The sequence below is a fragment of the Equus przewalskii genome, chromosome 9 (assembly GCF_037783145.1).
Source record: "Equus przewalskii isolate Varuska chromosome 9, EquPr2, whole genome shotgun sequence".
Lineage (NCBI taxonomy): Eukaryota > Metazoa > Chordata > Mammalia > Perissodactyla > Equidae > Equus > Equus przewalskii.
Window position 1 is genome coordinate 41,652,674 of NC_091839.1, and position 25,260 is coordinate 41,677,933.

General features: G+C 43.3%; 1 protein-coding gene and 1 long non-coding RNA gene across 3 annotated transcripts in view; one reads left to right on the forward strand and one right to left on the reverse strand.

The window, feature by feature from the left end:
- The window catches only part of MDN1 (midasin AAA ATPase 1), a 160,312-nt gene that overhangs the window by 18,689 nt on the left and 116,363 nt on the right, over positions 1 to 25,260 (reverse strand). Inside the window, exons 64-86 of one of the 2 annotated variants that reach the window (XM_008538002.2) lie at positions 24,658 to 24,819; positions 24,160 to 24,430; positions 23,231 to 23,466; positions 22,531 to 22,626; positions 21,782 to 21,876; positions 21,331 to 21,452; positions 20,501 to 20,647; positions 19,522 to 19,631; positions 18,815 to 18,888; positions 17,886 to 18,084; positions 16,383 to 16,542; positions 14,398 to 14,544; positions 13,727 to 13,853; positions 12,585 to 12,690; positions 11,918 to 12,033; positions 10,528 to 11,013; positions 10,044 to 10,270; positions 9,301 to 9,456; positions 8,949 to 9,118; positions 7,723 to 7,884; positions 5,346 to 5,483; positions 2,269 to 2,410; positions 349 to 521 (exon numbers count right to left, since the gene is read on the reverse strand). In XM_008538002.2, coding sequence (XP_008536224.2) covers positions 349 to 521; positions 2,269 to 2,410; positions 5,346 to 5,483; positions 7,723 to 7,884; positions 8,949 to 9,118; positions 9,301 to 9,456; positions 10,044 to 10,270; positions 10,528 to 11,013; positions 11,918 to 12,033; positions 12,585 to 12,690; positions 13,727 to 13,853; positions 14,398 to 14,544; positions 16,383 to 16,542; positions 17,886 to 18,084; positions 18,815 to 18,888; positions 19,522 to 19,631; positions 20,501 to 20,647; positions 21,331 to 21,452; positions 21,782 to 21,876; positions 22,531 to 22,626; positions 23,231 to 23,466; positions 24,160 to 24,430; positions 24,658 to 24,819 — 3,822 coding nt within the window. Of the gene's footprint in view, positions 1 to 348; positions 525 to 2,268; positions 2,411 to 5,345; positions 5,484 to 7,722; positions 7,885 to 8,948; positions 9,119 to 9,300; positions 9,457 to 10,043; positions 10,271 to 10,527; positions 11,014 to 11,917; positions 12,034 to 12,584; positions 12,691 to 13,726; positions 13,854 to 14,397; positions 14,545 to 16,382; positions 16,543 to 17,885; positions 18,085 to 18,814; positions 18,889 to 19,521; positions 19,632 to 20,500; positions 20,648 to 21,330; positions 21,453 to 21,781; positions 21,877 to 22,530; positions 22,627 to 23,230; positions 23,467 to 24,159; positions 24,431 to 24,657; positions 24,820 to 25,260 lie in introns of both variants that reach the window. The other variant, XM_008538001.2, reaches the window with a different exon arrangement.
- On the forward strand, positions 18,300 to 21,169 carry LOC139073345 (uncharacterized). The gene is made up of 2 exons (XR_011521970.1): positions 18,300 to 18,490; positions 18,953 to 21,169. It is a non-coding gene; the product is annotated as an uncharacterized lncRNA (long non-coding RNA).

Below are 25,260 nucleotides of genomic sequence, written 5' to 3' on the forward strand. Positions count from 1 at the left end.
AGCGGAGTGGGGCAGGCTGTGCTGCTGCAGTGTCACAGCCAGCCCTGGAGTTCTCCGAAGCAGGGAGCTAGAGAAGGGCAGTGGCCACTAGCAGAACCAGAGCATCTGCCCTGAGTCTTCTTAACTTCCCTCCCCATAACACATGGGATGGTTCGGGTCAGGCTACTCCTCTAGCTCTGAATATAATCAGTAAGACAAAAGAGAGAGGGGGAAAAAAAAGAGAGATGGAAGAAGGAGAAGAAGAAAAATAAAGAAAAGGAAGAACAGTAATGACAGGGAGTGGTAGCTGGTGGGAAGACTGCCTCCCTCAACCTGGGGACTGTAGAATGGGGGGAATCTTCTAGTTACCTCATCCATTCCTGGTCCTGTTTCTTCAGTTTTACCGTCTTCTTCCTCCTCATCTTCCTCATCATCGTCATCACCCCAAAGCCTCTCATCTAGTTTGTCAGCTTCCTCACCATTCAGATCACCCATCTGTTTATCCAGGTCTCCACCCTCACTGTCTGATTTCTCATCCTCCTCTTCTGAAAGGGAAGGCACTGAGCTTAGTTAAGCAGATCCCCGAACTGACCTGGTCCTGTGCATGCTGGAGAGGCATGGCCCCACTCCCTGGCAAGGGCTCCGCCTGGGATTTATTGCCTGCCTCTCTAGAACACTCAAGGGCTGATGCCTTTAGATCTGCTGAAGCAGTCCGACTATGTTTCGCAAACTGTTAGAAGGAACAATGAAGTCTGTGATACATTATGTTAACAGACAGGTAGAAGGGTAGTGGAATAGCTGTCAGGACGTCCAGTTCTAGTACGGGGGCGATATTCATCACGGGACTCAGCAAACTCACTGGGTTCTGGTTTCTTATTTGTGAAATGACAGAGTTGGAGTATGTATTTTCTAAGGTTCCCCCCCAGCTCCAACATACTATACTTCTATGATTTTATCTAACATCGAAAATCATGTGTGTGGCTCAATTAATCAGAATTTTCTTGCCACTGTCTTTGCTCAAGGACTCCTGTGCCAAAAGTTATATCCTTACGCTGCTTAGGGACGTGTACACTCTTCTACTCTGAGGTCAGCTTTCACGTTTGCAAGATCTTCACTTAGAATAAGATGTTCTATCTCAAATTAGCTTTGGACAGAAATTCAGGGCCATAGCTGAATTATGGTACAAACATATGACAGATGATGTGCTGTAAGAAATCACATTCTCAATTTTTAATGACAAGGGGAATGTTCATAATGTGTTAAATGAAAAAAAGCAGACTCTAGAACTGTTTACGGTCTGTGTGTAAATACATGCAATAAATGGAAAGTAATAAACCAAAATTTATCAAGTTGTTTGGGTGGTAGGACTAAGGGGTATCTATTTCATTCCTATATTTTTGCTCTGAATCACCTACCACAAACATCTACTATTTTTGCAACTAGGAAAAAATATATATTTTTTTCTTTTTTGAGGAAGATTAGCCCTGCGCTAACATCCACTGTCAATCCTCCTCTCTTTGCTGAGGAAGACTGGCCCTAAGCTAACATCCATGCCCATCTTCCTCTACTTTACATGTGGGATGTCTGCCACAGCATGGCTTGCCAAGCGGTGCCATGTCCACACCTGGGATCCAAACTGGCGAATCCTGGGCCACCAAAGCGGAGCACACAAACTTAACTGCTGTGCCACCGGGCTGGCCCCGTATTTTTTAAAATTTACCCTGAACAATTTACTTTTGAGCTGAGAGCCAAGCTCCTTGTTCTTTCTTCCCTGAAGAGCACTGCATCTAGCACACCTAGAGGCAGCCGGCACATCAGTAAAGGTGTCAGTTACTCAGAGAAAATCTCCAAAACTGACTACAGACTTCTGTCTCGGTGGAGATGGCGATGGCGCAAGCACATGCTCATGTTTTCTTTATTTTATTTTATTTTTTAAAGATTGGCATCTGAGCTAACAACTGTTGCCAACCTTCTTTTTCTTCCCAAATCCCCCCAGTACATAGTTGTATATTTTAGTTGTGAGTCCTTCTAGTTGTGGCATGTGGGATGCCGCCTCAACGTGGCCTAATGAGCTGTGCCATGTCCACACCGAGGGGGCTGCCACAGTGGAGCTCGCGAACTTAACCACTTGGCCACGGGGCCGGCCCCCTGATGCTTTCATTTGCAGTTATGCAAAGTAATGAACTTCTTCCAAAAGATTATAATAGGCTCCCTACTGGAAACATGTAACTTCTTGAATAAAATATTTACTTTTCAAAAACAAGAACGAAGTGACAGATAATCTCAAACCTTGTTCTTCAAGCTCGCCATCATGCATTTTCCCATCAAAGTCTTCTGACATCTCAATGGCATTATCCTCGCCTTTAATGTCCGATTTTGAGTCAGGATCCTCTTTATCCTTTTCTTGACCCTTCTGAAATGTATCTTCTGCCTGTATCAGTAAACATTATAGAAAACAAACAAACATTCTAACTTCACTAATGTTTACTCAGCTCTAAATAGAATATAAATACATACAAATGTTAATGGTGTAACATTGTCTCCAGATAGAGGAAAAAGGAGAACCTACAGAGAGAACCACACACAATAATTTCTGGTTTGCTTTAATATATTTTTTTTTAAAGATTTTTTATTTTTCCTTTTTCTCCCCAAAAAGGCTTAGGACCCCTGGTACATAGTTGTGTATTTTTAGTTGTGGGTCCTTCTAGTTGTGCTGTGTGGGACACGGCCTCAACATGGCCTCACAAGCAGTGCCATGTCCGTGCCCAGGATCTGAACCAGTGAAACCCTGGGCCACCAAAGTGGAGCAAGCCAACTTGGCCACGGGGCCAGCCCCTACTTTAATATTTCTGTAGTTAACTTCCAGTTTTATTGCATTTGTGATTAGAGAATATAGAATTTTGTTGAGGTTTTCTTCATGAGAATTTTTTAAAAATCCAGACATATTTAAAAAGAACATGCATTCTCTCTCTGTAAGATAAAAAATTCAACCTTATTATATTGTCTATATCTTTAATGTCACTTTGATCTCTTAGGACAGTATCCCACTGTGAATGTGATTTTGTTCACTTTTCTTTAAACTATATATTCCTAAATAATCCATGTGATATTTGGGGCAAAAGATTCACAACTGTTCTCTCTTTCATTATGGTTAAATTTCAAAAGTCCTTTTTAAAAATACAAAAGTAATAAAATCTCATTAAAAGAATTCTAAACAAAACAGAAAGAGTAAGGTTCCCATGGCACCACCATCCTGTGAAATTCCCAGAGAAACTCCCAGCAGTGACACCTGGTGCATCTTTTCATCCATGAATACAGCAACACACACACAGTAATATAGGTGGTATGTATCGATACTTGCCTCCCAACGTCTTTTAAAAAGGGACCATGCTTTACAAACTGTTTCGCAATGTGCTTTTCAACTTTAAAAAAAAGTCTCCTAGATATATTTCCATGCTGATACACATAAATCTATCTCATTCTGTTTAACTAATTTATAGTATTGCTCTGCATAGATGTTGTCATAATTTAAATAATTCCCTCCTGATGAGTATTTGGATTCTTTCACAATTTTCACCATTATAAACAATGCTGTAGTGAACATCCTTGTATAAACACACCCCCTCACACACATTTATCTTTGACCCTTATTAGCATTTCTATAAGAAAACATGGAATTTGTAGGTCAAAGAATACACATGATTTAAAATCTATTAGATAGCCAAATTGTTCTGATAGCTTTTTATCTCCACTTAAGCTTTTTTTGCATTGGACTGTACTTTCCTATTAGCTTTACATAAAATTTTTTTCCATTAGAAAAGTACTGTGTGTTGATTAAGCTAAATTTGAGAAATACAGAGAGACAAAATGTATATATTAGACAGAGCTCCAACAAAGAAACACTAGGATTACTCCTTTGGTTCTTTATTTTCTTTCCAGTGTTTCCTTCAAAGGAAGACAGGAAGTTTGAAGTGGATTGCTCCTTTATTTTTAATAGCTATAATCATACCTTAAATAAAAAGAAATGTCACTACCTCTTATTTCTTCAAGTTGGAGTTGATTAATCTAAATGACTGACAGTAGCATGTACACCAAAAAAAAAAAAAAATCACTCCCAAATGAGATAGGCATTTAAAAAAGCAACACAACAATCTTAGTCCAAAGTATTTGAATATTTCAAACACATTCTTGATTCCAACAAAAAAAAGGGCATAGATTAAAAGTTTTCAGGGGCTGTCTCCATGGCCAAGTGGTTAAGTTCGCGTGCTCCGCTGCGGCGGCCCAGGGTTCGGATCCTGGGCATGGACATGGCACCGCTCATCAGGCCACATTGAGGCGGCGTCCCACATCCCACAACTAGAAGGACCTGCAACTAAGATATACAACTGTGTACAGGGGGGTTTTGGGGAGATAAAGCAGAAAAAAAAAAAAAGGACTGGCAATAGTTGTTAGCCCAGGTGCCAATCTTTAAAAAAAAAAAGTTTTCAACATATCTTAAAGACATACAGCAACCAAACCTATTAATAGCAAACATGCGGCATTATTCTTTTGGGTTTTTTTTCCCTCCCCAAAGCCCCAGTACATAGTTGTATATCCTAGTTGTAAGTCCTTCTAGTTCTTCTATGTGGGATGCTGCCACAGCATGGCTTGATGAGTAGTGTGTAGGTCCATGCCCAGGATCCGAACTGGCAAACCCCAGGCTGCCAAAGTGGAGTGTGAGAATTTAACTACTACGCCACCGGGCCAGCCCCAAGGGGCATTATTTTTTTTTTTTTTATTTTATTTTTTCCTTTTTTCTCCCCAAAGCCCCCCGGTACATAGTTGTGTATTCTTCGTTGTGGGTTCTTCTAGTTGTGGCATGTGGGACGCTGCCTCAGCGTGGTCTGATGAGCAGTGCCATGTCCGCGCCCAGGATTCGAACCAACGAAACACTGGGCCGCCTGCAGCGGAGCGCGCAAACTTAACCACTCGGCCACGGGGCCAGCCCCCCCAAGGGGCATTATTGTTTAATGCAATTATCACTTAAAATAGCCAAGTTTTCTACCCTTAAATGAACCACTAATAAAAATATTCTCTAGAAAATGATCAGTAAAAATCTCCCCGTTCAAAATTAAAATTTTTTAAAATCATTTCCTTCTCAAATTTATAGCCATAACCAATGACTGAGTTGCAAAGTTCCTTTCTGTGGTCTTTGAGCTTTTTAATAACACTCACTCTCAAAGCTCTAGTATTCTTAGGGCTCCACAGATCAGTTTGAAACCATTAAGCTAGAAAAAAACATTTATGTGTGAATTTAAATATTGAGAAGAAGGGGAAAAGGGAGAGAGCTTCTGTAAACTGTATTCGTATTTCACATGAAAACGTACCTGTTCTTCATTTTCTATCCGGTCACTCACATCTTTCATGCCCTCGCCTTCTCCAATTCCACCCCCCTCATAGTCATGAAACTCAGTTGCTCCCTCTCCTGCTGAGTCTTCCATAAATTCTTTGGGCAGGCAAAATCCCTTGAAAATAAAAGAGTGAACAGTTGGGCAAAAAGCAAAAAAAGGGGGATTTCCAGTCCTGTCACAGAAAAAAAAAATTTAAACAAACAATTCTTTCTCTAGCTCAATATTTTAAATCTGATGGAAGTACAGTAGGCCTCCGATATTCTTTTCTTCCTTGGTGATAAGTTATTACACAGTTTCAAAGCTTGACAACAGATTTAATATATGAGGCTTTTGACTTTGTAGAGGTGTCTGGTGTGTGGTAACATGCCATTTTGCCAAGACAAAAATCTGAATGAAGTATACTAGATGGTATTTATGAGCAAGTCATTGAGGGAAGGTGGCACCTCTCAGTGTCTAAATCCCAAAGGGGTTTTGTCCTTTACTTCTCAAATTAGTAAGCCTGAGAGGATTGAGAAAGACATTTAACCCAGGAGGTCCAGCAACTTGAAGCAGATGCTACAAGTGGGAGATTTCATTTTTACTTTAAAAATCGAAGAAAATTTTGTGTGATACTCCCCAAATAACATGTTAATTTTAATGCAGAACAAAACAGTGGTTGTCAATCAGAAATTTTAATTTTCTCAGAGAAAATACAAGCTACCAAGTTATTTGTCAATCTGAGGGTGAAAATGCACTAAAAACAAGCTGTCGACTAATAAGGAATTAAGATCCAAGACTAGCAAACACTGCCTGTGACTTAGTTACACAGAAACAGCTTTGTATGGATTAAATGCTTTACAACCTACATCTATGGTCTTAGCACTGTGTCCAATCTACTTTCAGTTTCCCTCAAAGCTCAGAAAGGATACGAATACAGTTTGGACACAAATTTAAGGAAAGGCAAACTGACTTTCAGGACATGTATTCCTGTAAAGTTGATTGAAAAATACATTTTGATTAACTTACCTAATTTTTCCATCGAGCTACCTTATTCTAAAAGAAATATGCTTAAATGCAGGCAGAATAAGACCAAACAGGAAGGCGATTCAGATGTCCTACCGCAGTAGCTACAGCTGGGACAGCCACTGGGCTCCCAACACTCTGTTTCTATCAGAATGACTTCCACCCCACTCCCAACCCAAGTCACAGCTGATTAAGCTAAATGATTGAGAACACACACAAACACCTCCAAAACACAGGGAAGTTGAACAAGCCAGTCATTCTAGAACTTGTCAGACGAGCAATAGTGCACATGGACAAACACAGCTGACCCGAGTCTCAGGGCACCCTCACCATACACTGTCCTGCCACTGTCCTGTGCAGTGTTTCCTCCAAGAAGCAGTGGAATGTAAGGTCAGCTCCGTGCCCATCAGATAGAGGGGGTAAATGTGAGACTCATTCATTTATTTACTACTCAACAAATACACGTATTTATCATCTAGATACAAGGCATGGGCTTGCCTCTCACTTTTTAACCCATTCCAGTAACCCAAAGACTCAGAACTAAGAACTCTTGACTGTTTACAAGAAGCCTAGACCCCAACTTCAGTTTGTAAATTCCTGCCTTCCTCAGGTAAATCTCATCTGTAATGTGCTTAGATTTGGAGAAAATCATGGAATACTAAGGAAACAAAACAAACAACCATATATTCAATTGAAGGTGGGTCTCACAAAAATGGTAACGAACATAAGCAGATCTCATTTTATAAACGAGGAAACTGAGGCTCAGAGAGATTAAGTGACTAACTTAGAGTCCGAGAACTGGATATCCCCAAACGGCACTTACCACACCATGTTGGGTCTGTTAGATTTGACTGTCTCTTGCTCTTGAATTTCAAGGGTAGGGTCTACAGTCTCTACAACATCAGTGCTTTCAACAGTTCTGGCTACATGGCTGAATGAATGGATGACTTCCCTATTAAAGAAAGATGCTCCTCCTAAAAGCCCCACTATCATTTCATCATAATTAAATATAAATGATTAAAAGAAAACATAATAGGCTTAAGGATTCATCTATCCCACAAGTCTAGCTCAGAGTTGTCAGACAGAAGGGTGTGAACACAAAGCAACAGCCTTAGACAGCCTCTGGAGTCTAGGGAGTTCATCAATGGGGGCCCTGCAGGTTCTAAGACTTTACTAGAAACACGCTTAGTAACAGGGTGCCAGATAAAGCCCTAAAAAATCCACGGGGAGAGCAAATCACCTCCTGCTATTTGTGAAGGTCCAAAATAAAAGCCCGTCAAACCACACACTAATGGCTTCAGAATATGTGGGTACCAGCTGCCCCGTGGTGCTCCACATGAACAGTCCTTACCTTCTGGGCGAGCTCTGTAAAGACCTGGGCAAGCACAGAGAGCAGCTTCGCAGTGCTACGGTGAGTTGCCAAAGCATTGGTCAGGAAGAAGAGGACGAGGTCTGAGTACCTGGAGAGCATGGGCAGCAGGCGCACCAACAAGCAGCAGGACTGGCTGAAGAACTAGGAGCAAAACACATCAGAAGGCCTGCTCACACTGCTTAATGGGTACCAGGTTTCCTTTTGGGATGATAAAAAGCATTCTGGAACTAGATAGCAACAATGGTTGTACAACATTGTGAATGTACCAGATGTCACTAGTGCTAAGTTTTGTGTATTTTTTTTTTCTGGAGGAAGATTAGCCCTGAGCTAACATCTGCCACCAATCCTCCTCTTTTTGCTGAGGAAGACTGGCCCTGAGCTAACATCCTTGCCCATCTTCCTCTACTTTATATGTGGGACACCTGCCACAGCATGGCTTGACAAGCAGTGCATAGGTGTGCACCCAGGATCCGAACCGGCGAACACCAGGCCCCTAAAACAGAATGTGCGAACTTAACCACTACACCACCAGGCTGACCCCAAGTTTTACATGTATTTTAACACACATACATACACACACACTTGCTCTTTGAGATGTCTTCCTTGTTCACACAAACCCTCACTAAAGTACACTTTAAATTATTAGTCACTTAAGGCTCATTTAGTTAACAAGGGTTTTTTGTTTTGTTTTGAGTTTAAATAAAATGTATATAAACAAATTCTATGGGGAATCAAAGCTGGCACTAGAGGCAATGCTACAGAATAACATATAATGTCCTACAAAATTAGTTGCTTCTCTGGACTTACTATAGCGACAACAACTTCTTCCTCTGCTGACTTACTGTGAAGGGAATGGTGTCTGCAGAATATGGCCATTAACCCTTAGTTGATGGCAGCAACATCCACCATTAACGTCAAACAGCCAGGATGATGTGAGTAGGATATGAAAGAATCCCAAGATAACGGATATTCTGGACTGCTAGCATTTTTGCACCTATACATCTTCCACTTGTAACCCTCAGCTAGCAAGCTCTAAGCTTTTCAAGTTTGTCAATGACATTTACACATATAAAGAGATCAAATCCTCAGTGATTTTGCCAGGGAGGCCTGCTCTGGGACCACCCACGTGGAGTGAGGTGAAACCCATTCTCCCTTTGCCCGGCCCACTCTGGACAGCAAGAAGCTTGTAAAGAACCATTGATTACCATGTGCTTTGATGCTGTGCCATCCTCACCATATGATTTCAGCCTCTCCAACAGCTCAGAGACAGCGGAAATTATTTTCTGCACATGCAAAGTGCTCACATCAGCCCAGAAGTCATCCTCTAAGAGTTTTGTTAGATGTCCTGATTGTAGTCTCTCAAAGTCTGCTGCCTCTTTCAAAATTCACAGAAAAGAACACCATGATGAATAACAGAAAAGAAACCCTTTTCATCTCCATTCACCCACAATCATCATTTCTAACATCTGTTCTTAAATATTTAGCCAGAAAACTAAATCATCAAATAAAAAATTAAATCAAGTATAAAACTAGTTTTTTGCCTGATTTCAGACATACCATCCTCTTCTTGTGGTTTTGTTTGGTCAGTGTCCTCATCTATCTTTTTACTGCTTCTTTCTGCTAAGTTCTGGATGGCATAAAGGATGGCCCGGATGGCAGTTTCCATTTGCTCTGAAAAATCTTCCACAAACCCTTCATCCAATATTTGGTTTCCTAGTAAGTGATATGGTGCAAAAGAAACAAACAAAAAATCCTTTGCTTCAGTGCCTTTGGAAATCATTTGCAATCTTCATTTGTTATTTTAACAAACAGCCACCCGTTAAGCACCTACTATGGGTGAGCCCCTGTGTCAAGCTGTGCTGGATACAAAGATAAATGAGACACATTCCTTGTTTAGATAAATCTACAAGTTTATTGCCTTGTATTGAAACAATTTTGCTCTAAGAATGCCAAAAATAATAGTTAGGTTGGTGTGTATGAACACCAGCTTAATCCAAACATTAGCCTTCAGCTTTCCAGTCTAAGGGAGAACTGTCTGTAACAGCCTGGTGAGCCTGTGCTGCCTCCCTACACCTGTGCTACAACGTAAGTGACATGACGACCATCCAGAAGTAAGGCTCTCAAACAATGGGGCACAGAAAGTTGAGCTGTGGGTGACAACCACACCTGTGTGCCTTAGAACCCTGCCCAGATATGTCCAGAACAAAACATAATGTGTCCTTAGGATAATCTAGACTTAAATCTACAAGACATCATTCTTATGCTGGGCTTTTATTTCCTTAGTGAACAACAGTCCTTACCTCCTTGGCTGCCTGAAGCAAGTAAATGTGTCTTCCAGGTGGTAAAGTCATCTGTAGCTTTATTGATCTCTCCTCTTACATATTCCAGGCTCTCAACTAATGCCATTTGTTGATCCGTTTGCTCAACCTCCATCCCTGGAAGAATGAACAAGGACTCTAGGCCTTGCAAATGAGCTGACACCTGGGACAGGCAACTCAGCCCAGAAGAGCAAACTTCAAAATCTTTCCTGCAACAACAGAAATGCCACAATGTTGAAAGGAAGGAGCTACCACACACACACCCCTCCCTCCAACCACTAGAATGTAGGCAGGGCAAAAGTCACTGAATCTGAAGATTTATAGCTAGACATACGCCACAAAGTACTATGCAGGTCCACTGAAAAACGGAGGACTGCAGCATAATCCCTTTCATAATTTTATCCCATTACTAAACTCTGAAGCACCCAAGCACACAGAGAAAGAGTAAAGACATAGGCTCACTCACCAAGAATGAAAAAGGGTCTCACAAGACTGCTGCCTAATTTTGTCAATGTCAGCTTTCACTGTTTTAATGGTTTTCAGCATCTCTGTTAATCTCGCAGTTGACTGTTGCCAAAGCTGGTCCTGTTTCCGCATTCGGCAACCAGAGGGCAGCTGATTTCCGGGTACTGGGGATGGGTACCTCAGATCTGATGGGATAAGGTCTGGCACTGCTCCAGAAAGCTGTCCTGTGCTGACCTCTGGTCCTTCCGGGTAGGGAGCAAAAGGCTGACCCTGTGCGTGGGCATCACCTTGGTCTGGAGCCAGCCCTGCACTGGGGCAGCACTGGAGGAGCCAGGAGAGCTGCTCAAGCAGGATCTGGCTCTGCATGGCCAGGTGCTGCAGCCTCTCCGTCCACTGCTGCACACCGTCCTGAGGGGGGAAGGCCACGGGGTATACCAGTGGCCCCGTCAGCCTGCCATGAATTTCCTGCACACAGCTGAGGAGGTTCCTATGCAGAGAAACACACGAAGAAAACAGACGGCACCTTAAACTGTGTCACCATGTTGTTTTTTAACAGTAAATTCCATTTTTTCTGAACTAATATGGGCTTTTTCACATTATCAAGAGAGGATCCACCAGATAGCTAAGAAGTCTGTTGAAATACCTTTAAAGTACGTAAACATAACCTTCAGTCTTTCAGGAGAAGTATCAAAACTCACTGTTTATCACCTGCCCCCTTACAGCCCACTTACATCCAACACAGTCATATCACTGCAGTAATTTCAACCATTATTTAAAGAACAAAAAATCCAGTAACTGCAGTATACTTTGCTAGATAAACCCTTATGAGTGGAGCAGAAAACAGCTGAAGTCGAAGTGATTACATTCTGGAAATACTCTCTCTCAGCCAAGAATCTGCTCAACAGATGACAAGAGGCTTCCTAACTGTCCTCACCTTTTTAAAAACCTATTTCTGTTGAGGAGCGTCCATGTATGGTTCAGCTTTGCAACTCAGTGATCCAAACAGCCTAACAAACTGAAGCTGACTCAAATCTGATCTATGCCCAGAGCCTGGGATGCCCACGCACCATGAACACAACCCTGTCTCTCAGCCCATATGGACTATCAACCACGAATGCCCTCATTCCAGACCCAGGAGTAGTTCAGCCATGGGAATTTTTACTGACTCAGCCCCGAACTCATCCCCCAGGCCCCATTCTCCCAAGAGGTGTTGCCAGAACCAGGGGGCAGAGGCATATCACAAAAAGCACGGGGCAGAGCCAAGAGAAACTCAGCCAGCTTCTTTGGGACTCAAATTTCTTTTCACAACTGAGAGCAACATGTGCAGCAACTCTGAGCTGACTCACACGATTCTTCCTAATTCACGCCACAACCAACTAGTCAGCGGATACCTGAGGAGGATCCATTGCTCAGTCAGTGTTGTCAGGGAGTGCCGCTGTCGGATAAGCATCTTCATCAAATGTGCCGAGAACCCTTTACACCGCTCCACATTGCCAATGCCCATTTCCTGGCAGGAGGAGGAAGAAAGCATGCTGAAAGTGTTGCTGGCAAACACCACCACCCATGTGGGCGCCACGGGAAAGCTGCTGCACCGAATACCCTCTGGGGAAGAGTCCCACTTAAATAAGCTTTGGACGTGCTGCACTCTACAGGAGACACATTCATCTCTTTGAGCAGTGCTTCTCAAATCACACTTCCACAGATCATTGATACTCCATGAACAGGAACTAGGTTTAACACCAAAATTGGATATTAGTGGTCTTTTCCCAATTCACAGGGGAAAAAGATCTGAACATGGCATTCTCAATTTGATGTTTTACTTCCATAATCTTTCTTATGCATTTGATCCTACTGGCAAATGAGACTAACAGCATTTATTATAAATGCTATCTAAGCAGAGCAAAATTACATTGATTTATACCATAAGTTTAATGATGGTCTGCAAATGCTCAGTCACTTCCTGAATGGGCGTTATCACTTAACAAGGTCTGAGAACGCTGCCCAGGGATGAACAGGGCAGCTCCCCTGGCCCCGCAGCTCTGAGTTCTGCCACTTTACCTTGGCAGGAGCTGCCAGAGTTGCACTAAGCCTCGCGTGCCGTGCAAGAGAGCGATAAAAATACTTCTGGCACCCATCCCACGAAGACAAGATTTCTCTAAGCAGCCTGGAAAAGAAATCAACATGATTTACTTCATTAAAACCACTATCTCCCACCTCAGATCCTGAAGACTCCAAGACCAGTATATTTAGCCACAACCAAAAGCCAAGAGTCTAAACAGATTTATTCCTTTGAGGACTCATTCACTCAGCGCTCACCAGTCGTTTAAGCAAAGGACATATTATATACCTTCACCTGGAAGCATAAGGGTGAAATAAATTATGATGACAGTATGGTTTCCTCAATGAAAACTTTATAACTATCTTGGCAAGGGAGGATAGCGGTCATAAATTCTGATGCCTACAGGGGCCAAGCAGATAACATAAATGATTAAGGGCGGCCAGGCACCAAATGATACATGGCAATGACAGCTGACCCCAATGTGGGAGAAGCAACAGGGTTGTTGGGAACCACAGTGAAGTGGAGAGCATGTGCCCTGTTAAAAGGAAGGAGCTACAGTCAACTTCTGACCACATGGGCAAAAATGAAAATGAAAAAATGAAAATCCAGAATGGTTGTGTACAATTTCTGTTTTTTACAACGTTGTACTGAATTCAAGGTTAAAGCACTGAGAGGGCCACTGAGCAACCAAAACACAAATGTATGCCGGCCCCAAGCAGATCGTCACGCACAACCACCTGTGCCACAGCTACGGACAGAGGGAGCTCCATCTCCAACGCTTACAGGCTCTCAAGAAGATGTTAGAACTTCTAAGAGGTTTATGTATATGAAACAGCTAAAAATGCGGCCACCCTCTCACAGATTTTCACTGTACACTCGACTCAAGTGAGGAGATCTCAGAAAAATCAAAAGGACTAAAAATAATGGGAGTGGCGAATATGAGGAGGAAAGAGAAAGGAAAAGGAAAGAAGGAAACCAATACTTCCTGACTGCTCACCATGTGCCAGACCCTGAGCCAGGCACTTTCCTATCTTGATGTTCTCTTTAGAGCAACGGTGGGAGAGGTATTGCTATCCCCATTTTGGCAAAGGAGGACTTGAGGCTTCAACGACTTGCTCCATTTACAACTAAAAGAACAAACCTGGAGTCAGCCTCCTGAGTGCTGCTGACTACAGACAGGGCGCTCCGGAGATCTAACGGGCGAAGGCGAAGCACCTCTTGAGGGTTTTTCGAACGGGCCCAGGCAAGACCTTTGCGATATGACAAACCTAGGAAATAGAGAGTATGCACTTAGGTGAAGCAACTCGAGAGCGAATGGGTGTGACATGCCCCCTGGCCCCTGCTCAATGCCACTGCTACTCAAAGTCCAGCCCCCAGAACAGCATCACCCAGAAGCCTGTCAGAGAGCAGACTCTCAGCCCCTGCCCCACACCCACTGAACCAGAATCCACTTCTGCACTTTAACAAGATTCCCCAAGTGATTTGCACACACATTCTAGTTTGAGAAGCCTTGCTCTCTAAGCTATGTTGGAAGGGTGGGTGCTGTGCAACATACAGTGATGAAAATAAAAAACATGGTTTCTGAAAAACTTCATTACAAGACTGTGAAAATATCTGGAGATCACAAATGGTTCACCGTAGGACTGTCGTATGTGTGACTGGAACTCTCAGGATGGCATTTCAAAACCCTGCCTGCCACCTTCTGTTTCCCACCATCTCAACAGTCTCTAGAAATTTCCCCCATTTTCAACGTTGTTTCTCTCCCTAAAAGCTGGTGATTACACTTCATAGGGTTTCGAGCGAGAACCTTACCAGTTTTTGCAAGGTGTTTAAAGAGGTCTGCTAAAGCTCGCTGCTTCCGCATGAGAATGTGCTTGGCTTCGGACCGCTGCTTCTCCTTCTCTGCAGAGGGCTCCACCTTTAGGCTCTGCAGCTCACTCACAGAGGAAATGACTTCACCTGAGGAAAACAAGGAGGAAATTCAGAAATCCCAAGGGCTTGTAATGCGTTAAAATTAGCTAGGACCAAGGACATTCTGGGAAAAGAGGACCACATGTCATTCATCTTCATATCCAGGATAACTAGCATAGTCCCTACTATTTGGTAAACTCTCAAATACCATGAGGTCAAGATGCATGGAAATACAAAAATAAAAACATAGAATTTCATATTTCTTGACAACAAAAAACCCAAATAAAAGTAGATCATCTTTGTTTTTAGGAGTTTTATAATCAATCAAGCAAAAAGCACTCAATGAGCACCAACTATGTGCAGTGATTTACTTGAACTTAAATCCTCTGAGGCAAATTTCCAATAACAATACATATTGAGTTTCTACCCTGTACCTGATACTTGGTAGATGTTCTTTTAATCTGCACAACTCCAGAAGCGAGTGGCTACTCCAAGAGGTCTAGTCACTTTCTAAAGGCCATTCAGCTAAAGAGTGAACTTGAAAACAGGACTTGAACGCTGGCCTAACCGACCCCAAAGCCCAAGTTCTTTCTTCAGCACCATGCTGCCTTCCTGCCACAGGCTGCACTACGGGCTGACTGCGTCCCTCCACATTCACGTTCAAGTTCTACTCCCCAGAACCTCAGAACGTGACTGTATTTGGAGAGAGGGCCTTTAAAGAAATGATTACGGTAAAATGAGGCCATACGGGTGGGCCCTAATCCAACCTGACTGGTATCCTTACAAAAAGAGGAGATTAGGACACAGATACTCAGAGTGGGGGAAGACCATGTGAAGACACAGACAGAAGACAGCCATCTACAAGCCAAGAAGAGAGGCCTCAGAAGAAACCAACCCTGCTGACACTTTGATCCTGGACTTTTAGCCTCCAGAACTGTGAGAAAATTAATTTCTGTTGTTTAAGCCACCCAAATACGTGGTACTCTGTTGTTAAGGCAGCCCTAGCAAACTAACCTAAGCAGTCTAGTCTTCCAGATGAGAGCAAGCGCACTGCAGACATTACTGACAACACAGGAGAGTTTAGAGAGGGGAGAAGGTTCTGCATTGGACAGAGCGTGTGCCCTTTCCAGAAGATGCACACGGGACCTGTATTCCATTCACCCTCATCATCAGGCTTAGGCCAGCAGGTCATCTTGACCAATGGATAATAGACTATTAATCTGACAAGTTTTAAAAACAAAGAGCTCTTTGAGATCGGACTGCAGTCTCATTAAAGAAGGACGAGCTTCACTCTGATACCATGCTCACTGGAGGTAAGGGTGGGGGAAGTGGTAAAAGGCTGCCAAGGGCCCAAACAATCTATGAAGTTCTGGATTGCCTTCCCCAGACACTGCTGTTATACCAAGAGCAAATCTTGGCTCTCAACTCCCCTGAGCAAGGACAGCCAGGAAGATGAGACTGTTACACCTCTTCGAAGCGAAGAAAGCAAGAAAAGGACTGGATCAATCATTTTCCTTTAACTCAAGAGAGACAACATTTTGAGAGGTGTGGACAGCTTAGAGACTCTGGGAAATCCATCTCCATGCCCCTTTACTCATGCCCCGAGCCAATAAAGGCCAATACAGACAAGGCTGTTGTAGAAAATGGCCTAACTTAGCATTAGTTAACATGACAGGAGGACAAGATGAAAATTGTGACAGTCTGTGTGGTCTCAATTGGCTCCTGTCTCCGGGCTCTGCTGGTTTTTAGCCCACTTGTTTATTCAACTAACTGTTCAACACTATTCAAGATGTCAAAAAAGGATGTACTAATTCCCAGCCCTCCCAGGCTACTGGGGACAATAGAGAGAGCAAACCCCACCCTTGCCCCTGGCTGCCAGCACCCACCGGTGAACTGATCGAGGCCCTCCACCAGGTGAGGCAGGCAGCTTTCCTTCATGAGCGTCAGGCACAACTTCCTCATTCGTCTCATGAGCTTCGGCAAGCGACGCAGAAGCTCCCCCTCCAAGGAGAAAGGAGCACCCTGACACTGTTCTGGAACAGTGGGCTATGAGATAGAGCACTGGTTAGTCTCCCTGCCAAGAAAATAGTAATAGTACTAACCTGCATGGCACTAGATTTAAATGCTGTACCCCTCCACACCCCTAGCTCAGCAAATATTAAATGCTCTTCTCACCGCCTCTGAAGTCTCACAAGAACAAATGTAGCATCACCAAAATGAAAATAGGCATGTGCACCATGGGTATTTAGAAAACTGTCTTGCTGCTCCAGGTGAGATAACCACAGCAGAAGGTCCCCTGGACCTACCTCGGGCACTGCTTTCTGTGCCAGCCACAAGGAGACTCCAGTTCTGATCTATGAACGCAGCAGAATGAATAATACAACTGCTACTCTGAGGGGCTGTGCTGCACTGCGTTTCTCAGACACACACATAAGCCTAAACCGATCCACCAAACCCTGCTTCTACTAGCATCTCTCCCCACCCTCCACTTCCTGATTAACAGCTCAAAAATCAGGAACCCAGATATTAGATGAAGGGAAAAGCATTCATCCATCAGGGGCATATTTTCATTATTTTTTTTCCCTAAAGAACCCCCAAATTCCTATGCTGCCATCAAAAGCAAATCAAAATTTTTGATCAGCATGACAGAAGCAGTGAGCTGACGAGTATCATCAAAAGAAAATAAACTTGGCAGCCATTATCATATCTGTAGACCCCTGTTATGGCTATATGCTCAATTTGTGTTATGCTTTCTGTACTATTAAAATATTAAAAATAGCTTAAGGAACTCCATTGCTAGCTCTATGGACCCAATAAGAAGGCAAAGTGATTACTCTCTTGAGGTGCGCTCCCCAATCCCAGAGTGCCCTACACCCAAGGATATGAAGCAGGAACACCCATCCTGTTATAGATCCACTCATCCAAGGTCTTTATGACTGTTAAATTTTCAAGAATTTTGTAAACCAGCTCTTAACTGTTGGTTCTTGGAATTGGCCATGAGGAGAGTATTTATACCAGTCACCAGCAACCACTACAAACCAGTACCTCACGGCACACATTCATTCCCTGTGCAGCGGCTTCATCATGCGGTAGCCCAAAGGCAGCTTTGATGGCATAGTCCTAAACTGATGCTTCAAATCTTCTGTCATAGGTAGGTGTTCACAGGTAAGCATAAAACTTATTTCCCATAGGATAACATTAAACTTTCAGCACCACGATCAATGCTTTTTGCCTTATTTTGCAGTGGGATTAGGCAGACACACAAATGCTACATATGTCCAAAGAGTAAGATTTCAAAGGCATTTCCTTGCCTTGTTCTAAGGACATTCCTTACACAGAAAGCACAGATTCACCCGATGACCCAGGAACACTATCCCCCGAGCTAGTACCTGCACAGCTGCTGGCCGGGCTAACAGGGTCTCCCTCAGTGCCCTGTTCAGACTCTGAATGGGGGATGCCTCACTCAAGGCTGCATCTGTTGGCTGCGACAAAAAGTCGGGCTGTTCCTCCTTGTCATTCTCCACCAGGGATGACCGGCAGGGTTCACTCAGGACAGCCTCAAATTTCTTCATGAATTTAAAGAGGGTTCTGGTTCCAGGTAATGACAGAGATGAGGAAAAAACATGGGATTTAAAGTGAGGAAATGTAAAAATGACATCATAATGCATACACACATAACCTAATGACCGGGTACTATCGTATACGATGAGCTCCTTAAATACTTACATTTTACTACTACTTTTTTTTGAGGAAGATTAGCCCTGAGCTAAATGCTGCCAATTCTCCTCTTTTTGCTGACGAAGACTGGCCCTGAGCTAACATCCGTGCCCATCTTCCTCTACTTTATATATGGGACGCCTACCTGTCAAGCGGTGCCGTGTCCGCTCCCGAGATCTGAACTGGCAAACCCCTGGCCGCCAAAGCAGAACGTGTGCACTTAACCGCTGTGCCACCCAGCCGGCCCCTTACTACTTTTAAAGAAAAACTATGGCAGGTATGTCATCTCCCTTTTCCAGAAGAAAAAACCGAAGCCAGGAATGGTGGGATCGCTTTATTCAAGATAAAACAGCTAGCAGGTGGCAGAAAACTCAAGCTTCAGCACATGGTCTGCCGTGTCTTCAGGCCCAGCACTTCCTCCTGCTCGTGGACTTTGCTTTGAGTGGTAGGCGGTTGTACCGAAACGCCGCACCAAAACAATCTAGTGTTTATGATTGGTTCAAGGCAGCACTAAGTCAGGCCACCATGCTAATGTAGTCTTGCTGCCTATCAGAGGAAAATTCTGAGCTTTGGTCACCCCCAGTTTCAAAAGATGAATTACCTGTGTGTCTTTTCCACAGATTGTTTAATGGACCAGAAGCTGACATCATTCCACTTGGATATCTTAACAAATTCCTGTAAGATAAATGAAGCTCAAGGAATGGTTTTATAAAGCTGCTGTTATTTTGTTTCTTTCTAGATCATCCATTTGCCAAAGACCAGAGCCCATTCCATCCCAAGCATAGGACCGTGTATCAACGAACAAGTAAAACAAGTCTAAAAAAGGAACCACGTGTTTGTCTCAAAATAGTGAAAAAAAGAGTGCTGACCTCCAACAATCAACAGGTCACTTGATATGTACTCTGGTTTATACAACAGGGTTGGTTCCACAACCAGTGAAAGTATCAAAGAGAGGGTCCTCCTTAACCCATGGCACCTCAACGCACTAGACCAACACTAGACGGCACTCCTCTGAGGAGGACGATGAGCCTGGGCAAGACCAGGGGAATGAGCACTAGGAGCTGTCTGTGGCAATCCTCTGGAGGAGCCTTTGACAGGGGCCACTCCACTAATGCCTCATACAACTGGCCATGTCGGCAATGGAGCCAATGCCACAAAATGTAAATCTTGCCATCCTACTTGGCAGTTGCAATGCTCTTCTCCATTCCCCAGAGCCCCTAGCCTCATTGTTAAATGGACAAAAGAATAGAACTAAATACAAAGAACTTGCTGACTTTGTTCTCCCAAGATGACAGCTGTTCATCTTACCTTAAGTTCTTTTTCTAGCGGGGAACGAAGTTCCACAATTTTGGCCTGGACTTGGTCAAAGAATTGCTTGTAATAATGGTACAAATTCCACAGAACACTGCAAAGTGAATCTGGAAGAAATGAAAAGGAGACAAAAACACCACACTTGCTGCATGTGCTATTGGCTCCACCTGTGGGCTTCACATTTCAGCGAGGATGCTTCCTCATTACTCTTTAGGCCATGAGATACAGCACCACATTTCACAGGCAGGTTATTTAACAGCTCGAGAAGCCTGTCTGAGTTTACCAGATCCCAGAGATGCATGCTGTCAACACTACCCCAATTTTATCATTTCAGCTTCTAGAGAATTTGTTTGCTGCGCTTTTGTTCTTAAAGATGGTTTACTCAGATGTTCTGCTAAACTCACAATTTCAAAGACCTCCTCCGATTTTATTGTAAAGTCGGCATAAACTGAGCCTGTTTTAAAAGATGGCATATTAAGAGGCTCATCTTGACTGCTCATTCACGTATAATCCATCCTCATTTTATAGCAACAATTTCATCCAAATTGCTATGGTCAGCAGAGTGACAGAAGGAGTTTTAGGTGCAGTTACTTGGTCATGTGGCAGTGCTCTCACTAGATCAAAGAACCTGATAATGGCCTGGATCAAACAGAAGCTTAGCAGGACATATACACTGTCTAGACAGAAAGCTGTGCTGCCTTGACATGCCAGCTCCCAGGATCTGCAGCAACCTGCCTCAGCCAGAGTTCACCAGTCAGGGCTTCATCCAAAACCAGCCTGTACTTCACTTTAATGTTCTCCTCTACATCTAACATGAATCACTTAAAGTAAAATACGACTAAAGTATCTTGTTTAAAACCTAGTATGCAACAAGATACTTGTCTCATGGAGAACTCAAAACTTAACCCATTTTAACAATGCAGTGTAAAAGTAAAGGAAAAAAATTATATAAATATATGTATCTCTCTCTCCTTACCCTTTCCTTCAACTTGTGGCATCAGCAAGACATGGCAATGGAAAACCAGTAACATCTGAAGTCGTACATGGAATTCTCCCAGTGAGGATCCTTCAATAAATGCTTGTAACGTGCTGACCAGCAACATCAGGGTCATCTGTTTGTCATCTTTAGAGATTCAAAGAGGAAACATGTATGTGCCTGCAACCATCACCCCCTCTTCATAACGTGCATGCCATCTACTATGGGATATATTGAGGAATCACAGTCCAGTAGAGACTACAATTAAAGTGAAACTTTGAAGCAGGGACCACTGCTAAATTCAGACCTGATATAAAAACAACACCAGTACTGAGGGTATCACCCACAGCAAATTATGAAACTGAACCATGAGGTGCTTGTTGTAAGCATGAAATGAAACACTTTGAACTTAAGCATGTTAACTACTATCTACCAAGACAGAGACTTTCATTTTGACTTGTCTTGTGGATATATAGAGTAAGGAAATCTTATCTTGGGACTAACTCTCTAGACTTTGGACAAGTCACTTAAGCCCCTCACTTCTGTTGTTATTCTCTCGGTAAAAAAAGAACTACACACTACAGAGAAATCGAAATACAAGGATGGACATCTGAAATTTATATAATGTTATAAACCAATGTTACCTTAATAAAAAAGAAAAGAACTACACAGCTCTCTTGGCTGACCTCTCAGGATGCCATGATGTCAAATGACGCGTCCCATGTGGAAGCAGTGTGGGGAAGAGACATGGGAGCAGTAAATCCCACTTTGCAGCACTCCACGTTTAGCTGCACCTCTAAGTAAGCAGGGAATTTACTGATAGGTGTTACCTTCCTGCTCTTCTGTTTGTTCTTGCATGTGCTTCTCAAGCATTTGATAGATAGAGAACCAGTGCTTGGTGGATTTCTCAGTGTGGCGCTTCATGGTATTATCCAAACTCATAGACCAGCAGCTGAAACATGGGAGAAGGAAGAGGCCAAGGAGGCATTTAAGGAAACCCATTTGAAATATCTGAAACCACAGAAGCAGAAGCTAAATGTTCACTATTCTCTCCTTCCAAACAGAGAGAGAGAAGCTACGCAGTTTGCTGCCTCAAGAATGTATACTGTTGTCTGCTCTCTATTAAGGTCATTTTAATGCCCTGCTTTCAACTCTGTGATTAATGACTGAAGAGCACATTCTCTGATTCTCCCATACCACATAAACCCTGAAGAAACAAACTAGCATTAGAGCCCTACAGAAGTTCAGGAGGGTGAGGGGAGTGACAAATCTATCACTTACTTCAGTTCCAGTTTGCGCCAACGAATGATCATCTGACTGACCAAATCGAGATGTTTCCGCAGAGACAGAGCTCGACTTGCATTCTCCTCCCAATCCTAAAGAAACAAAGATAGAATTTTCTATAGCCATTATGCAACCCCTTATTCACGAGCTTCCTCAGGAACATCCTGGACTTTTCTTGTGTGAAGCCCACTGGACCCTTAAACAACTTTGATGCTGATTTAGCAACAGCAGCAATGAGTTTACATCCAGTGTATCCAGCTTCAAGTTCTTCCTGGTCACGCAAGGGAACTCCAGCAGAGCCAAATTTAGAAGCAGGCAAAAAGCACGTGATTTAGAGCCCTGAGCCTAAATTCTTATTAGTCACGTGACCCCTCCAAGGTGCAGAACCCTAATCTGATAACCAGGGAAGCACCAGCTACTTCAGAGGCTGTGAGAGGACTGAGGGGGTGACGTGTGAGGCACTTAGCCAGCCTGCAGGCCACCTGGAAGTCCTGGCAGGGTGAGCTCTCAGTACCAGTAGAAACTGCGACCCACCCTTAAGAACAGGTGAGGCAGGCCCCTCACAGGCGTCACGGAGGCAACAGCTTCACTTGCAGTGATCTGACCCCATGCAAGAAAAACCAAGGAGATTTATCCCTCTCAACCAAAACTATAACTTTCTGTCCCTCTCACAATAAAGGTGCCACAAGATAATCTTTTTTCAATTGACCACAAACTAAAATGAGGAGGAGAGAGAATCACCTTACCTGTGCCTTTGCCAGAAGGATCTCTAAGCCATTCAGGAATTTTGAGATAGGGCTGGAAAGCGGGAAACTACGAATTCTGTCCATTACAACCAGCAGCTGCAGGAGAAAGAAAAAAAAAAAGATTTGGGTGTCTCCACAGAATATCAATCACCCAAAGTTAGCAAGTACTGAAGAGAGGCTTGACCGGAAGTTCATGCAAAGGCCCTGCTTCAAGAGCACCTGGGAAAGCTGTGGACAAAACTGCCAGGACTGCAGACCCTGACTGGGACAAACACTTTATCTGCTGTGTTACTCTGGAAAGAAGATGAGTTCAACAATTATTCTTATTACTCTCTGTTATAAGAGTTATTATACAATTGGGTGCAGATCGCAGAGCAAGGTCTGAGTTAAAACTTCGACATTTTCAATTTTGAAAATGTCAGGCCTTGCTAGTATGAATATGTGTCTGAATAAACAGAGCAAGATAGCAACATTTTAACATGTGGACAGGAAACCCTGATCAACAAAATCAGTGGAATCCCAAACATCATTTATATAACAGCATATGGTATGTTTATCCTGCAGAGAGTAGCATCTCACTGAACTGGGGTCCTGTAAACCCCAGTTTACATATTTTTATATATTCAAATGTGTAAGTGAATGCCCCTGGGGATGGCGAGAGGCCACATCCTCAGTGGCCTCTGCTTAGCGGCTGCCCTACCTGCTCAAGTGCCGGGTGTTCCGGCCAATCCTGCAGCAGCTGACTGACAGCCTCAGAGAAACCTTGAAGCACAGGTTGACAATGCCGTGCTTCTGGGATGTTGGGATGCTGGTAGAAGTCATAGGGCCCATCAGGCTTCACCTTCAGGTCTGAGGCTGCCTCCCCAAAGAGAGTGTTATGAGAGACAGTGCAGGCCAAAAGCTGGCTGCCCAAAAGTTGGTCATTCAGCTCAACTCCTGTGAAGTTAACATCATAGTAAAGTCAGTGAACTCAGTGAACTCAGTAAGTTGATCTATCAAGCTATGAAGATATCAGAAACACACACAGAAATAATGAACTATCAGAACTAATGCCATTAGCCCCAAAGCAACACAGGCCTAGAGGACTATGACCCTAATACACCAGTAGTCAGTCACCAAAATCTGCCAAGTTTCTGGTATATACAGAGGAACTCACGGCCCTGCCTGGCTGTAATCGAGTGGGTGGAATTTTGGTTTGATGAATTGAAATTCCTGGTTTCTGTAGCTGTTTTTGGTAGGTAGAGATAAAATTTAAAGCCTCCTTCCTACTTGCACGGAATAACTCATAAGGTCATGTAGGATACTATATCAAACCATATTCTGAGAGATTAATTTCTGAGTTCCCAGGTTGCTCCCAGGAATACATAATTTCATTTGAAAAACACTAAAGCTACGAGAGATAAATTGGAAATAATGCCCAGGAACAAGACCATTTAAACTAAGTCCATGTCCTTATTTTCTTAATCTCTTCTTTCCATAGTATTCAAATGATGAAAATCCATCTTTATTACAGAATTTTAAATCAATTCTTTTGAATTAGCTTAAGCCTTTCATTTAATTGTTCCAAAGTAGCAAGCACATCTACTCATTTTGATTTCCCAAGAGTATAACAAAAGTTAACTGCCATACCCATCAGGGGGTAAAAGTGTGTCACGAGGGATGCCCCAGTCTGGTAGCAGGACAGAAACAGGCTGAGGTAATGCTCTGCCTCATGTGGCGGTACAGTCTGTTGGTACCACAGGGACCGAGCAAAGCTGAGGCACAGCTGCTGGTGGATCAGCATCACAGCCTGCATTGAGCTCTGGGACAGGAGGGTGGGGTCTGAGGCTGCTGCTTCTCCTTGCCCATCTGAAGTTCCCTTCTCTTCTAGCGTTGGTTCTACCAAAACATCTGCGAAGTCCTGTAAATAACATTAGCAATTGAACTTTTAAAAATAAAAATCCAGCTCAAAATCCAGTTCAAAACAGAGTAAAAGGAAAGGGAACGACAGAGTGTGAACAGTCAAGAAAATGAAGTAGCAACTTACGTGCATTACCAAAGAGTAAAAAGATACAAAACCACTCGAAGGGAATGTGTGTGGTACAAAGGGAATTCATTCCAAAACAAACCCTGCCACCACCACCCAACCTTTTCATGCAGCGGGAACTGTTTTCTGAACTCCCGTTCTTCCTCCTCCTCCTCACTCAGGGCTGTCCTGGACTTCCTGCTCCTGTATCTGTACAGGCTGCTTTCCTGCTCGGCCTTCTCTTGAGCTATGCGTTCCTGTTCATCCCACTCATTGATGATTTCCTGAAAAGTCACACATTTGGAAGGAAGCTTATTTGCCTTTACTGAGGCACTTACAAGGAACAAAGGCAAGACTTGCTACTTCTTAATGTCCCATAAAAACAGAAGCACCATAGTTCAAAAACAATAAATGTCCACACCCAAGAAACTAAATACCATGTAACAGAGAGCAAGCGGGCTTTTCTTCAAACTGTGTATCTGCAGCAACCTCAGTTTCCTAAAATCCCTCTTGCTATACTATTATAATTTCGCAGGTGAAAAACTTGCTACAATAGAACTGATGGGAACTTCCTGTTAGGAGTTAAGGGTGCTTTATCCTAAGGACAGGGTCAGGGTCGACATCGCAGGAGCTCTGAATCAGACTGCACTTGGCTGGCACCTCAAGGAGCTGGCCCAGAGGTTGAGGAAAGGAAACCCTGGGCTGGAGACAGACAGGGTGGTCTA